At 32.3% G+C, this 17,611-nt stretch overlaps 1 protein-coding gene across 1 annotated transcript; it reads right to left on the reverse strand.

The window, feature by feature from the left end:
• Positions 1-750: 750 nt before the first annotated feature.
• On the reverse strand, positions 751-4,087 carry LOC142348976 (uncharacterized). The gene is made up of 2 exons (XM_075400401.1): positions 3,714-4,087; positions 751-2,281 (listed from the first exon to the last, which is right to left on the reverse strand). The coding sequence occupies exon 2, from the start codon at positions 2,236-2,238 to the stop codon at positions 877-879; it is 1,362 nt and encodes a 453-aa protein (XP_075256516.1). The 5' UTR covers positions 2,239-2,281; positions 3,714-4,087; the 3' UTR covers positions 751-876.
• Between the last annotated feature and the right edge of the window lie 13,524 nt (positions 4,088-17,611).

The raw sequence follows: 17,611 nt of genomic DNA on the forward strand, positions 1-17,611 counted from the left end.
AAAATAGATGACCAGAAAATGAGACAGAGCTCTAGAAGATAAAAATGAGAAAAAGGCAAAAAAAACTTAGTTCTCTTCAAATTTTTGTCAAATTAATTCTTCTCTGCTGTAAACTTTTCATTTCTCTTGTGTCAATATTGTATAGCTCAAATTAGTTTCGAATAAAACAAAATGAAATTTCAGAAGAGTCTACTTTCAATGTACACCAATTACAGATTTCTCGTGCTAGCCTTTTTTTCCAATTTAACTTCCATTTTTAACTGTTCCCCCTTCATCCGGGATAAAACTGGTAATTTAAAAATCAAAATATAATTAAAGCGCAGCCTCTAAAAGCCCCAAAACTGTGTTTGTTTTTTTAATTCCCTCGGATGCGTAAACAAAAATGAAAGTTTGACTGAAGAAGAAAAGCCAGCCTCGCATATATATTCTCCCATTTTAGAAAAACGTGTTGGAACAATTATTTGCGGAATGCTGCCCTTCCTTTTATAAGAACACCAAAGGTCGCGGCAAAGAGACTATCTCTCTTTAAGCAATTAAGAAATGTGTATGCGATTGACTTCAATGCAAAACTACGAGAAACTCAAAATTCTATAAGTAAAAATTGAAGTTTCAGTAAGATTAACGCAAAATTTCAAAATAACCCTAACTCATGCAGTTCTTCAAGATAAGGAGTATCAATAAAAATGATAGTAACGACTTTACTCTACAGCTAATAGCAAAACTCGTCAGTTACACAAAAGAAATGACGCGAACAATAAAAGGTTTTTTTTGTGATACGGATTAAACATTTTGAATTAATTCATAAAATATTATATTAAAGGAGCACAAAATTTACATATAAGGATTAATAAACATTTATAACCCTAGCATAAAGAACTATTCCCGAAAAAACTTCAAGTAGTTATCATATTGCGATCTAAATATTAGTTTAGCTTCTTTGTAAAATTTGGAGTCATAAACAATTCTAGGTTCAATCAACTTTCGTTGCTCATCCGTGATTCCCTTTTTGTCGTAATTTTGATTGACATTGATAGCTAATGTTCTAGAACTTTCCATACCCAGCATTTTCTCCAGCATCCTTTGACTCTCGTCGAAACGTTCCGTAATTCCAACAAAGGCACAATTGCGCAAATTTCTCAAAGCTTCCTCATAATGTGATTGGTTAATTTTCACAATCTCTGTAACACCTGGAATGTACGTATCAGGACCTCCTGAAAATGTGGAAAATACCTCCGGATATCTGTCAAATTGGAACATTCTGATGGAATGATTGTCAAAAAAAGGCAGTTGTTTGTTTTTTGTATTCTCCAAAAAGTCATTCAAATCTTTGCTTTTAAACACGTCGTCAAAAAGCTGATCATCTAGTAAAATTGGATATCTGTGTTGTTTGATATAATAATACATTGACACAAAACGGTCAACAGGATTGCGTAATATTGTTATGTAATAGCCAGGGTTGGGTATCATTTTATGCAATCCATACGATCGTTTGTCTAAGGATATGTATCTATTGTCAGGGTGATTTTTGGCTTCTTTGTAGAAATAAAGCATGTGAGAGCAATAATAGTTTAAAACTTGCTGAAGCTTCCCTCGTGAAATACGCGCCCTTTTCCTCAAGACTCCTTCTATTGACGTTCCACTCGACTTCATAACGTGCACAAAGTAAATATGAGCAGATTGATATTTGAGAGCATTCTGGTCAAAACTTGCACGATCGTTAGAGGTCACAAAGGGATTTGGCAGCAAGTGTGAAGAGTTATCTGCGTTGTGGACGAATCCAAAGCATCGCTGAAACGATTCCATCATCATAAGGCAATAACTAGTGTGTTTGTTCATACCTGCTTTCCTTCCCCGACCAAACGAATATGATGTGGTTAGGTCTCTAATCTCGTTTTCCAAATCATCGCAACTCCAGATATTAACCAAAGATCGGGTTAGATTTACGGGTCCGTGGTTCGAACTCCAAGTGGGTTCCATTGGGTATATTTGGTTCGATTCCTCCGCTTTGTCAAACTCATTCGCATCTTTATCGTTCAAAAGAGATCGAAAAAGGAGCAAGTACGCAAATGACGAAACAATCCAGAGGAAAAGTAAAAATTTGATAGCTGATTTGTGGAAAAACTTCGCCATAATTCCTCCACTTTCTTGTTTTAGTACTTTACTCTCGTAATCGATCGAGTTTTTGTGAGATGAGGGTTTTTGACGGAATTTGCGCGCGTTATCCAACTGCAATCTCATTCCACACAAAGTTAAATACGGGATGCTTTAATCCTTTCGAGCTCTAAAACCATCATTGTAAACTTATTAACAAGTTCTAAAAAGTTTTCAAGAAATTAATGTTTTGTCATTCCAAATTAATTTAGCACGAGCGCTAAGAATGTACAAATCAAACAGTTTTGATCGCAAATCGAACTTAGTGACTTAACTCAACTATAATAGCAGAGAAATAGAATTAGTTAAATATTTACTAAAGACTTAAACTAGTTTAATAACCATCGTGTTAACTCAAGTTGTGACTTGACAGCTGCGAGTTATATACGCTAACTAAGCAACCGAGCGTCAAATAGTGGAATGCAAAAAATATTGACGAGAACACGAAAGTTTTATTTGACATTTTTTGAAAGTTCTAAACTATAGGTGCTTTAAAAAGCTTGTAAAAAACTGAATACATTAATTAGAAAACTGTTACAGTTATTTTTTTTACTTATCTACGATAAATTGAGACATTATTTTATTAATTTCTCAGTTTCTCCTTTTCTGTATCTAAAATCTGCTCAGGTAACTAAAACCTCAAAATGTGCTGATGAATTTGGGTTCATCATAAGTGGGACCACATATCTGCTCCTGAATCAGACAGGGGCAATGATAAAAAATTTCAAAAGAGTTATTTCATTAGAGCAAATTTTAAAACAACACTAAGCTTTAAATTGGAAAATGCATTTTGGCCCTAAGAAAAGCCAAAAATTGTAACTTCAGAAAATAGTATTCATTCTTGTTTATTGTTTCTCATTTCTTTAATCGACTAAATCCTTTTGCTCTCTAGAGTTAGCAGGTTTAGATTCAGCAAGAAATTGTATGACTGGAAGGTTTTTTAAGCTGATAACTTACGAATAACAAACTTGAAGTTGAAACCATTACGTCGCTCTGTTAAATTTAAAAGCTGATATAATTGAAAAAAATCACAATTAGTTACGCACTTGGTCTATAAGGAGGAAATAGCTTCATCTTTGAATTTTACTTTGTCCTTTGGATATAGTCTTTTGGACTATAAGTAAGACAACAATGTTGGAAACAGGACAGTAATGTTCGAATCAATAAATTAGAAAAAAGTATTGAACACTTACAATGATAAAGTTTTAAAGTCATTCATCTCTTTTCTGAACTAACTTTAAAGCACTCTCATGTTTTCAAGAATGTGACCCGATAGAAAATTATTAATATTTGACCGTCTAAAAGACTTAGCTTTTCCTCAGGACAAAAAAGTTGTTCGGGAATCCAAAATTTGTTTCTAACAAAATGCAGAACTCATTTGTAAGATTGGTGATACTAGATTGGAATTAACTACCAAGTGAAATTAAAATAAAAAGACAAAAAAATTCCCCAAGCTGCTTAGAAATTTCTTCTGCTCAGTTTTTAACTTAAACCCTTGTTTGTAGAAGATGACTTGTTTAATTTGATGTGACTTTAATAATGGAAATATGATTTAGACTTACTCTCGTTTGGTTGACGTATAAAAGAGTAAAAAATTGTTTAATAGGCGACGAAAATTGAATTCATTAAAGTTTTTCGTTGTAATGTTAAAGTAATGAGTATTTTGAAAATATTTACACTGTCGGACTAACATCAGTTGTATACTCCGTGATATGGTTCGGAAATCATTGTTTTTTTGTCTTCAACGAGTTATATAAAAAAAGTGTTGCAGAAGAAAATAAAGAGCGGGTTGAAGTAAAAATTCTTGTTCTTAAAAAAGACTGAACACTTCCAAAAGAATAGCTACCATTCTAAAATAGTTAAATGATGCAAAATTTTTGGCTATCAATGTAATTGGCACTTGGATAGCTTTCTTATTACAAGGGAATGGAACGAAATAACAACCTATTTCAAACAAAACTGCTTCTAACTGACGCAAAAGCTTTTATGACGTTGAAACAGTTTATTTTTTATTATAAAAAATATCATTGAAAATGGTGAAAACTAGGAGCCATACAGAGGAGCCACACATTCTTGTGGAACAATCAAATCAAACTCGTGGTACAGCATGTTACACAACTGCAAACAGTTATCACCAGCAGCCAATTATGAAAATTTAATAAAACAACTGTCAATTTTTTTAAGCAACACCCAAGTGCCACGAATCTGTTGTACAAATTTACATAGATTTATTAAAAAAATGAACTTTAAGGAAAACACCTATATTCAATAAATTGTTGAGGAACATATTTTTCACCGAACGACAAAATTTGTTATGGACCTAATTCATATAGCGGTCATTCTTTGTAGGGAATAAAAATTGATAGAGACGCGTGGATTTTTGTACTCTTCTGCGTTCTGGGATAACTCTGACAAAATTCAGCACACGTTTTTTCTGTTCAACTTTGATCTTAAAATAATTAAGGGAACGTACGCCTTTATTGTACATTAATAATATTATCAAAACAGAAAGTTTTTAAAATTTCGCTTCGAAATGCGTTTTCGTTAGGCTTATCAGCACGGGGTAACAAATTAGCACCATTTTTCATTTTTTCCTGTATCTTTTCCTTTTGTGTCATGTATTGAAGGAAAACCAAGTCATTAGAACGCTTGAAAAATAATGTTTGAAGAAAATACAAAAAACTCCATTTCATTGCCAGTTTGAAAATAGCACTTTGAAACTATGAAGAAACTTGAGAAAGTGAATGAGTGAGTTGGAGGTGTCAGCTGAAAGCGTTTTTCTAATTTCATAGCTTTTCATGAAACGATTAAAACTTGTTCGTGATATGAGCAAAACTTGAACAATTCTGTACGTTGAAGAGATTATTGTTCCGACCCCTCTTGAGGGGGGGACTATATACTCAACTGGTTTTTTTTGTTCAGACAATTTTGACCGATCAATATATTTATCGTAGAGAGTTGTGAGCGGTATCATTAAAGAGCCCGTCCAGCGTAGAAAATGGAATTAAAAGGATTTTTTTAATTCCATTTTCTAGAGCGAGTTATCGTGGTTTAAATTTTCGCGTTATTTATATTCAAGTTTTCTTGAATATATATAACGGAATTTTTGCCGAAAATTTCGTCAATTTTGCTAAATTTGTAAAAATTAGTAACAATGACAATGTTGATTTTTTAGAGACAAAAAGTCTCGTTGACTATTTTGATTTAGATTTGGCTAAAATTTTGGCTAAATTCAGCTTTTTTGTCTCAAATTATCCCAAAATAGGCTTCTCAAGTCCAATTTGATTAAATTTGCCGGATGTACAAACCCAAAAAACAACTAACACAATCATTGCAAACTACAAAGGGAATATGACACATTTTCACTTTCCTTGAGAGTATTCGGGAATTAAAAATTTACCGTTTTTCTGCTAACTTTACTCTATGATTATCAAAAACACAGCATTTATTTTTCATCTTTAACTTACAAATTATCTGGATCTAAAACATTGGAAACAACTGAGTGTTTTAAATGGACGAACAGCATTAGCAAGGCTGGTATTGGTCCGATCTGGAAATGTTACAATCCAAAAAAAATTCAGATTGTAATCAGTGGGGCCTTTTTTTAAAAAACTGATCTTTTATTGTTGATTAAAGAGAAGAATAATTCAAATCAAAACTCACTGTTGATAGGTCCAATTGGCTTCCTAAGCAGTCCAATATTGATGTATCTAGTTTCTTTACTCGAAGGATTAGGGTCGATTTGACTTCTAAAAATGTTTTGACTTATAAACAATGGCTTATTGATTTTTGTAGCAATTTTTCTTTCAGTTTGGTCAACTTGTAGCTTAGTGTCAGCAAAGAAAGAATGCTTCTTCATCCTCCTCTTTCTATTCAAATAATTTTTGACGGTCATTTCTCGATTTATCACACTATCTTTTTATTGACAGTTCACATATTGCATTATTCACGTTCAAAATAAGACACAATTGAACATATAAAAGTTTTGAAAGGCAAAAATTATGTTTTAAGCAGCTTCGGCACCCCTTTCTCGAAGAAGATAATTGAAATTTTTTCATTTGTCTTTAACTGTAGTTATTATTTCGTCTCTTTAGTCATTTGATGTTTCCTGGATAATAACACATCTCATTGGCTTTTTATGGAGGAATAAATGAGCCAATATTCTGATTTGAGTAGATAGCTGATGGCTTTAAAGAATTTAAAATTAATTGTTTTCAAAAATAAAGATTTTTTAACTTCGCAATTTTGTTTTTTTGTCAATTTGTTATCCAGTCTTGTTAACTACAGGTCACATATGAAATAAGTGTCCTCATTGGAAAGCACAAACGTAAGAAAATTAATGTTTTTGAAGAGTTTTGTTTTGAATTTACACAAGTTTTACGCAAAAAAGCAAATAAATTTTTGATTTTTGTCTATATTTGATGTTATTATTGCAGACTTAAGACATATTCTGAATAATTACGGATCTCAAACGCTTGTTTTGGACGAATAAACAATTGGAGATATTTTTTCATTTTTTAGCTAATGTCTTTCGTGACTTTGAAAGTAAAAATTTTTCGAAAAATACAAAACTGTTTTTTGATTCTGCCGTTTTTCTCTCTTTTTTTTACTTGATGACAGTTCTCATTAATTAGAGGTCACAAACCTCATTATTGGCATTCGAGGAAGACTTTATTGAACAAATTTTGTTAGCTTTGTCTTGCAAATTTTAATCGAATTTTTGTTTGTTGTACCTAATTGTTGTTCTTTTTGGTAACCGCATAAATTGAACAAAGAAACAGGTATTAATGCCCTCCTATAGAAACCTGGGTGATCATAAACATGTTGGAAGTTTTCAATTGCCATCCATTACTTTGAAATTAATTGTTTATGAAAATATAAGCCATTTTTCTGTTCTTTTTTTGGTTTTTTGCCTAATTGTTACTTAGCCCTATTATAGAGTGGTTCTATAACTTTTCTAGCGAAGTAGAAGTTATTTGCCCCGTTTTAGTTATATCTGACGCAATCTTGACTTTTTTATTGTTTTTTAAATTGGACTTAAATTTTCGCATGTAATTAAATTTTGTTGTTGTGTGACTTTATTGTTCTTCTTGCATCGCTTTCTCAATATAAGCAAATCTCATCTAATGCGACAATTTTTACACCACTGACGTGTTTGCGTTGGATATTTTTGGTCATACACGATTTATTTGAAAAAAACTTGAATTTTTGTGGTTTTCTATCCGATCTTTTATGGATGGATGACAGGGGTCGCAGATTCAATTTCTCGAAGAACTAAATTGAATTTTTCACATTTGTCTTCAACTGTAGTGTTGACTGTCGAAGCCTAAAAGATGAACAATTCTTCACTAAAAATATTGAATTTGATCAATTGCGCTGTTCTTCAACACTTTTAATGTGATACGCGTCTTGTCAATAATGTACCATTAACTTGATGATCAGACAAGACTTCAGTTGTAGAAAAGATTACTCTGAAAATATGAAGAAATAATATTGAAAGTGCCAAGTCCCAAAATAAGACTTTTTTGGGAACAAGATTTTTTTAAGCTTAAGACATAACAACCAAAAATTTTCGAAAAAAAGGTGAATAGTTTACTGGCTACCACTAAGGAAGCCAACTGTAGATGGCTTTAATGAGAGGAAGCCGAAAGGTTGCACATTAACATTGAAAACAGTCCAAATTTTGCATTTGGCAGCAAGTGTGAAGAGTTATCTGCGTTGTGGACGAATCCAAAGCATCGCTGAAACGATTCCATCATCATAAGGCAATAACTAGTGTGTTTGTTCATACCTGCTTTCCTTCCCCGACCAAACGAATATGATGTGGTTAGGTCTCTAATCTCGTTTTCCAAATCATCGCAACTCCAGATATTAACCAAAGATCGGGTTAGATTTACGGGTCCGTGGTTCGAACTCCAAGTGGGTTCCATTGGGTATATTTGGTTCGATTCCTCCGCTTTGTCAAACTCATTCGCATCTTTATCGTTCAAAAGAGATCGAAAAAGGAGCAAGTACGCAAATGACGAAACAATCCAGAGGAAAAGTAAAAATTTGATAGCTGATTTGTGGAAGAACTTCGCCATAATTCCTCCACTTTCTTGTTTTAGTACTTTACTCTCGTAATCGATCGAGTTTTTGTGAGATGAGGGTTTTTGACGGAATTTGCGCGCGTTATCCAACTGCAATCTCATTCCACACAAAGTTAAATACGGGATGCTTTAATCCTTTCGAGCTCTAAAACCATCATTGTAAACTTATTAACAAGTTCTAAAAAGTTTTCAAGAAATTAATGTTTTGTCATTCCAAATTAATTTAGCACGAGCGCTAAGAATGTACAAATCAAACAGTTTTGATCGCAAATCGAACTTAGTGACTTAACTCAACTATAATAGCAGAGAAATAGAATTAGTTAAATATTTACTAAAGACTTAAACTAGTTTAATAACCATCGTGTTAACTCAAGTTGTGACTTGACAGCTGCGAGTTATATACGCTAACTAAGCAACCGAGCGTCAAATAGTGGAATGCAAAAAATATTGACGAGAACACGAAAGTTTTATTTGACATTTTTTGAAAGTTCTAAACTATAGGTGCTTTAAAAAGCTTGTAAAAAACTGAATACATTAATTAGAAAACTGTTACAGTTATTTTTTTTTACTTATCTACGATAAATTGAGACATTATTTTATTAATTTCTCAGTTTCTCCTTTTCTGTATCTAAAATCTGCTCAGGTAACTAAAACCTCAAAATGTGCTGATGAATTTGGGTTCATCATAAGTGGGACCACATATCTGCTCCTGAATCAGACAGGGGCAATGATAAAAAATTTCAAAAGAGTTATTTCATTAGAGCAAATTTTAAAACAACACTAAGCTTTAAATTGGAAAATGCATTTTGGCCCTAAGAAAAGCCAAAAATTGTAACTTCAGAAAATAGTATTCATTCTTGTTTATTGTTTCTCATTTCTTTAATCGACTAAATCCTTTTGCTCTCTAGAGTTAGCAGGTTTAGATTCAGCAAGAAATTGTATGACTGGAAGGTTTTTTAAGCTGATAACTTACGAATAACAAACTTGAAGTTGAAACCATTACGTCGCTCTGTTAAATTTAAAAGCTGATATAATTGAAAAAAATCACAATTAGTTACGCACTTGGTCTATAAGGAGGAAATAGCTTCATCTTTGAATTTTACTTTGTCCTTTGGATATAGTCTTTTGGACTATAAGTAAGACAACAATGTTGGAAACAGGACAGTAATGTTCGAATCAATAAATTAGAAAAAAGTATTGAACACTTACAATGATAAAGTTTTAAAGTCATTCATCTCTTTTCTGAACTAACTTTAAAGCACTCTCATGTTTTCAAGAATGTGACCCGATAGAAAATTATTAATATTTGACCGTCTAAAAGACTTAGCTTTTCCTCAGGACAAAAAAGTTGTTCGGGAATCCAAAATTTGTTTCTAACAAAATGCAGAACTCATTTGTAAGATTGGTGATACTAGATTGGAATTAACTACCAAGTGAAATTAAAATAAAAAGACAAAAAAATTCCCCAAGCTGCTTAGAAATTTCTTCTGCTCAGTTTTTAACTTAAACCCTTGTTTGTAGAAGATGACTTGTTTAATTTGATGTGACTTTAATAATGGAAATATGATTTAGACTTACTCTCGTTTGGTTGACGTATAAAAGAGTAAAAAATTGTTTAATAGGCGACGAAAATTGAATTCATTAAAGTTTTTCGTTGTAATGTTAAAGTAATGAGTATTTTGAAAATATTTACACTGTCGGACTAACATCAGTTGTATACTCCGTGATATGGTTCGGAAATCATTGTTTTTTTGTCTTCAACGAGTTATATAAAAAAAGTGTTGCAGAAGAAAATAAAGAGCGGGTTGAAGTAAAAATTCTTGTTCTTAAAAAAGACTGAACACTTCCAAAAGAATAGCTACCATTCTAAAATAGTTAAATGATGCAAAATTTTTGGCTATCAATGTAATTGGCACTTGGATAGCTTTCTTATTACAAGGGAATGGAACGAAATAACAACCTATTTCAAACAAAACTGCTTCTAACTGACGCAAAAGCTTTTATGACGTTGAAACAGTTTATTTTTTATTATAAAAAATATCATTGAAAATGGTGAAAACTAGGAGCCATACAGAGGAGCCACACATTCTTGTGGAACAATCAAATCAAACTCGTGGTACAGCATGTTACACAACTGCAAACAGTTATCACCAGCAGCCAATTATGAAAATTTAATAAAACAACTGTCAATTTTTTTAAGCAACACCCAAGTGCCACGAATCTGTTGTACAAATTTACATAGATTTATTAAAAAAATGAACTTTAAGGAAAACACCTATATTCAATAAATTGTTGAGGAACATATTTTTCACCGAACGACAAAATTTGTTATGGACCTAATTCATATAGCGGTCATTCTTTGTAGGGAATAAAAATTGATAGAGACGCGTGGATTTTTGTACTCTTCTGCGTTCTGGGATAACTCTGACAAAATTCAGCACACGTTTTTTCTGTTCAACTTTGATCTTAAAATAATTAAGGGAACGTACGCCTTTATTGTACATTAATAATATTATCAAAACAGAAAGTTTTTAAAATTTCGCTTCGAAATGCGTTTTCGTTAGGCTTATCAGCACGGGGTAACAAATTAGCACCATTTTTCATTTTTTCCTGTATCTTTTCCTTTTGTGTCATGTATTGAAGGAAAACCAAGTCATTAGAACGCTTGAAAAATAATGTTTGAAGAAAATACAAAAAACTCCATTTCATTGCCAGTTTGAAAATAGCACTTTGAAACTATGAAGAAACTTGAGAAAGTGAATGAGTGAGTTGGAGGTGTCAGCTGAAAGCGTTTTTCTAATTTCATAGCTTTTCATGAAACGATTAAAACTTGTTCGTGATATGAGCAAAACTTGAACAATTCTGTACGTTGAAGAGATTATTGTTCCGACCCCTCTTGAGGGGGGGACTATATACTCAACTGGTTTTTTTTGTTCAGACAATTTTGACCGACCAATATATTTATCGTAGAGAGTTGTGAGCGGTATCATTAAAGAGCCCGTCCAGCGTAGAAAATGGAATTAAAAGGATTTTTTTAATTCCATTTTCTAGAGCGAGTTATCGTGGTTTAAATTTTCGCGTTATTTATATTCAAGTTTTCTTGAATATATATAACGGAATTTTTGCCGAAAATTTCGTCAATTTTGCTAAATTTGTAAAAATTAGTAACAATGACAATGTTGATTTTTTAGAGACAAAAAGTCTCGTTGACTATTTTGATTTAGATTTGGCTAAAATTTTGGCTAAATTCAGCTTTTTTGTCTCAAATTATCCCAAAATAGGCTTCTCAAGTCCAATTTGATTAAATTTGCCGGATGTACAAACCCAAAAAACAACTAACACAATCATTGCAAACTACAAAGGGAATATGACACATTTTCACTTTCCTTGAGAGTATTCGGGAATTAAAAATTTACCGTTTTTCTGCTAACTTTACTCTATGATTATCAAAAACACAGCATTTATTTTTCATCTTTAACTTACAAATTATCTGGATCTAAAACATTGGAAACAACTGAGTGTTTTAAATGGACGAACAGCATTAGCAAGGCTGGTATTGGTCCGATCTGGAAATGTTACAATCCAAAAAAAATTCAGATTGTAATCAGTGGGGCCTTTTTTTAAAAAACTGATCTTTTATTGTTGATTAAAGAGAAGAATAATTCAAATCAAAACTCACTGTTGATAGGTCCAATTGGCTTCCTAAGCAGTCCAATATTGATGTATCTAGTTTCTTTACTCGAAGGATTAGGGTCGATTTGACTTCTAAAAATGTTTTGACTTATAAACAATGGCTTATTGATTTTTGTAGCAATTTTTCTTTCAGTTTGGTCAACTTGTAGCTTAGTGTCAGCAAAGAAAGAATGCTTCTTCATCCTCCTCTTTCTATTCAAATAATTTTTGACGGTCATTTCTCGATTTATCACACTATCTTTTTATTGACAGTTCACATATTGCATTATTCACGTTCAAAATAAGACACAATTGAACATATAAAAGTTTTGAAAGGCAAAAATTATGTTTTAAGCAGCTTCGGCACCCCTTTCTCGAAGAAGATAATTGAAATTTTTTCATTTGTCTTTAACTGTAGTTATTATTTCGTCTCTTTAGTCATTTGATGTTTCCTGGATAATAACACATCTCATTGGCTTTTTATGGAGGAATAAATGAGCCAATATTCTGATTTGAGTAGATAGCTGATGGCTTTAAAGAATTTAAAATTAATTGTTTTCAAAAATAAAGATTTTTTAACTTCGCAATTTTGTTTTTTTGTCAATTTGTTATCCAGTCTTGTTAACTACAGGTCACATATGAAATAAGTGTCCTCATTGGAAAGCACAAACGTAAGAAAATTAATGTTTTTGAAGAGTTTTGTTTTGAATTTACACAAGTTTTACGCAAAAAAGCAAATAAATTTTTGATTTTTGTCTATATTTGATGTTATTATTGCAGACTTAAGACATATTCTGAATAATTACGGATCTCAAACGCTTGTTTTGGACGAATAAACAATTGGAGATATTTTTTCATTTTTTAGCTAATGTCTTTCGTGACTTTGAAAGTAAAAATTTTTCGAAAAATACAAAACTGTTTTTTGATTCTGCCGTTTTTCTCTCTTTTTTTTACTTGATGACAGTTCTCATTAATTAGAGGTCACAAACCTCATTATTGGCATTCGAGGAAGACTTTATTGAACAAATTTTGTTAGCTTTGTCTTGCAAATTTTAATCGAATTTTTGTTTGTTGTACCTAATTGTTGTTCTTTTTGGTAACCGCATAAATTGAACAAAGAAACAGGTATTAATGCCCTCCTATAGAAATCTGGGTGATCATAAACATGTTGGAAGTTTTCAATTGCCATCCATTACTTTGAAATTAATTGTTTATGAAAATATAAGCCATTTTTCTGTTCTTTTTTTGGTTTTTTGCCTAATTGTTACTTAGCCCTATTATAGAGTGGTTCTATAACTTTTCTAGCGAAGTAGAAGTTATTTGCCCCGTTTTAGTTATATCTGACGCAATCTTGACTTTTTTATTGTTTTTTAAATTGGACTTAAATTTTCGCATGTAATTAAATTTTGTTGTTGTGTGACTTTATTGTTCTTCTTGCATCGCTTTCTCAATATAAGCAAATCTCATCTAATGCGACAATTTTTACACCACTGACGTGTTTGCGTTGGATATTTTTGGTCATACACGATTTATTTGAAAAAAACTTGAATTTTTGTGGTTTTCTATCCGATCTTTTATGGATGGATGACAGGGGTCGCAGATTCAATTTCTCGAAGAACTAAATTGAATTTTTCACATTTGTCTTCAACTGTAGTGTTGACTGTCGAAGCCTAAAAGATGAACAATTCTTCACTAAAAATATTGAATTTGATCAATTGCGCTGTTCTTCAACACTTTTAATGTGATACGCGTCTTGTCAATAATGTACCATTAACTTGATGATCAGACAAGACTTCAGTTGTAGAAAAGATTACTCTGAAAATATGAAGAAATAATATTGAAAGTGCCAAGTCCCAAAATAAGACTTTTTTGGGAACAAGATTTTTTTAAGCTTAAGACATAACAACCAAAAATTTTCGAAAAAAAGGTGAATAGTTTACTGGCTACCACTAAGGAAGCCAACTGTAGATGGCTTTAATGAGAGGAAGCCGAAAGGTTGCACATTAACATTGAAAACAGTCCAAATTCAAAATTTCACAAACCATTTTCTTAAAATTGTGATGAAACGAAAGAACCATATGATGCTAGCTGAAGTTGCTGTGAAAGCTAATAGGCATCCATTGCAAGTGAATTTGACAATTCAATGATTGACCTTTTGATTTGAAATTGTTCTGGATTGCGATAAGCATTCTGGTCTGCAAAAAAAAAACAAAAAAGGCCAAAGCTTTCAACAAAATCTTTACAGCGCCCCTTAAAATCCGAAAAATTTTTGGAACAAATAATTCAACTACTAGACCAAAACTGGTTTCGAACTTGTTTTTGCCCAAAAATTCAAAACGTTTTCCAGTTGTTACCGAAATAGCTAATTTGATCAAAAGTTCTGCATATCGAAAATAGATGATACGTATAGAGTGATATTGCCAAAAAACAATATGTATAAACTGAAGGCATTAGTTTCTGTAACAAACTTCTAGATACTTATTTAGAGTTTTGATCAATTAGACTCAGTCATAAGACTACAAAATACCTCAAACGCTGGTACATCTGAAGGAATCATGTAAACCTTACGAATACAATCGATGGGATCCATAAATGAGCTTTACTGAGGAAAAACGATATTGCTTCACTGGATATTATGGGAACACAAACGGGCCTCTCATTATTTGAAAACTTAACTGAAAAAAGATTTTCTTGTATTTGGGACGAAAAAAAATGCAACAAAATTTTCAAAAAAGACAGACCCAAAATACAATACGAATCCTTTTTCGATGCAAAAATCAACGATGACGCTACCATTGGTCTTGCTATAGCTGCGCGGCTGTTAAGAAACTCAATTGTTCAAAAAAAAAAATTCGGTAATGTTTTTAGGCAATTGAAAATCTTAGTATATCACAAATAAACAAAGCATTTTTCATAAATATAGGTTTAGGTTAACGAAAGCCATAAAAATGTTGCTTCTTGAAATTTTTTTTTGGAAACAGTGGATTTTTTTACTTGTGCCCCTTCGGTCAAACTGGAGAAAGGGCCCCAAATAGGCATTTTTTAGGGCATTTTTTTGTGATGAAAAAAAGAAAACAGGCTGAGTTTTAAAAAATTTAGCTTTATATTCTACTAAAACATTCACCGACTCTGTTCTATCCTTAAACGCAAAACCTTGTAAAACCAATGAGACTATCGTTAACAGTTTCTTTTGATTTTAGCAAAAAAACTTTTTCAATTTTTTTGCAAGAAATTACGAAAATGTGAACAGAACATCGAAAGTTAGGCCAAAGTTCACAAATCTTGAATCCTCCGTTACTCCTCGGAAAAAGAAAAATTCAAAACATAGCTGGCAGATTGCCAGAAAATAGCCGCAATAGATTCGTAGATCGGCAGTCTAAAAAAAACAGTAGAAAAGACAGACCAAAAAAATGCGTCTTTTCATTGAAGGCTGATCTGTTATATTTTGATTAAAAATCTGTATAAGTTATTGCTGCCTCTATTAGCTGATCTCAAATAACCTTCATTTAGAGTGGCACACACCCATTTGACCTTATCTCTTTGAATTAAAGTAAATAAAAGTCAATTTCAAATGAGGAAGTCATTTTCGAGAGTGAGGTAAGTCAAGTGTGACCAAAAATTTAATCACGCGAATGAACAAAAAAACTCGCTCCACTAAGAGCGAAAAATGACGTCACACATGCGATTCAGTTGAAATTGCATGAACGAATGAACAAAAACTGGCTGTGACGTCATATGGTCGTAACAAAAATCATGACGACGAAATAAAAAAAAACCAAGAGAAGGCCAATAATAGCCTCAGCTGTCGCTGTGCGGCTATTAAAAAATCTTTTCAAGCTGAATTTATACGCTGGAAAAGCTTTCTAATGATACCGCTCGCTATCCTCTACGATGAATATATCGAGCGACGATATATACCCAATTGAGTATATAGTTCCTCCCCCACTAAAGTGGGTCGGAAAAAAATTTTCTATGTTTTATTGAAAATGAACAGTTGGCAGTATGCACTGAAGAGGTGAAGGGTATGACAAATATAAGTTTTTTTAATACATTAACAATCTTAGTTAGTAAAAAAAGTTGAAACCTTTTAAATTCATCGCTTGGAAAAACTGATGATGTACCTTCTATTCTTTTCGTTTAGCGTTGCAAAAAATAAAAAAAATTCCTCGTAGGAGGTCCTAAAAAGTAGTTTTGCAAGGAATGAAAGAAAGGCATAGAATGTGAATGTTTCTCATTTAATAGCAGAGATCTTTTATGTTTAGTTTCTGTAAATTCCACCTCTTAAGTTTTTTACAATATTTTTTGTTTATTTGTTTCGATTGAATAAAAATTTATTTCGTAATTTAAGAAAATCTTACTTAGTTCACTGTGGGCTGAGATAAAGTATAAATGTGGCAGCGCAATTATGTTCAATGCACAGAAAGATCAGCCTTTTTATTTGGCTAATATAATGCATCTAATACAGAAAAGACACGCTTAATCACACTGCAATTGTTGTGATCATTGAAAGGTGTGAACTTACCAGAAGGCGTTTTATAAATAAACTGCCCCGTTCCTCTTGGGTTGTTGCTATTGTTGTTATTGTTGATATTCATAAACATCAAGCAACAAGAGCGTCCTTACTGTGAATCTGTGCGCCGTTTGATGAAAATTCTTTCTTTTTCTGTCATTCGTGAGGTATGAACGCGGCTGCTTATACAATATTCAGGCGCAGCTAGTCTAAGCGTAGCGTAAAAACGAATTACAATAAAGCTATGGTCTTTTTTAAAAAGTATGCGCTTAATGCGTGTTTGTCAATGCACGTATAACAAACAGATAAGCGGTTGAGTGAATCGAATTGAAGATCGGTGAAACGTAAAAATACTGAATAAGTTTTTAAACGGCTCTAATTTTCCCAAATGACAAAAGAAAGGAAATCTTTAATCCCGGTTTACTTCTTTTGTGTTTATTGTGTTGTATTTTGTTGCATCATTGTAAACCAAAACCAAAACTAATAAGCTAACTATAACTACATCTGGGAATTAAATAATAAATAAACGGGACAAATTGTCGTTGGGGAAGGGGAAGGGAGGTGGGGGTTTGAGACAAAAAGGCTATACAATAAATGCTATACAGAGCTAATAATATTTTCATAAAATTTTATTTATGTACATAAGAGTGCAGATATATGGAACTATGTTGCAAAGGCATATATGTGATTAAAAATATGAGTAGCAATAAAAACAACACTCAATATACGCGCAATGTGTTAAATGCAACTTAATAGGCATTTGTGTTTGAAATGCGAGGAGCGTACAATTATTTTAATATATTTAGTCGTCGAGCATAGAGGGAAAACAAAATTTTGTATACACGATTTTTTCGCTGAAAATCGGGATAAACACACAACACAACAGGCGCACATTTAGAAAGATACATATTACGTAAGAGCGGCAGCAGCTATTGCAAGTTATGCGCTCATCTTTTTAAATAAAGCTAGCTAGCTTAGTTACAATTAGGGAAAAATACTGAAGGAGGTCTAAACAAGCGGCTGAAAGTATTCTAAGTAGCAGAAAACAGAAGCAAAATAGCAGCACCTTTTTTCATAGTAAAATTTTAGAGTATTGTTCAGGAGAAAAGAAAGTATTACTTCAAGGAAAAAGAGCAAAAACTCAATAGTACAATTTTTCAGTCTCTTGTTTCTTTCTTCTTCTTTTTGT

The sequence above is a fragment of the Convolutriloba macropyga genome, chromosome 1 (genome assembly GCF_964194025.1).
Source record: "Convolutriloba macropyga chromosome 1, txConMacr16.3, whole genome shotgun sequence".
Taxonomy (NCBI): Eukaryota; Metazoa; Xenacoelomorpha; order Acoela; family Convolutidae; genus Convolutriloba; species Convolutriloba macropyga.

Bases quoted from the DNA above. Each gene is read 5' to 3' on its own strand.
- LOC142348976 (XM_075400401.1), bottom strand. From the start codon at position 2,238: ATGAGATTGCAGTTGGATAACGCGCGCAAATTCCGTCAAAAACCCTCA.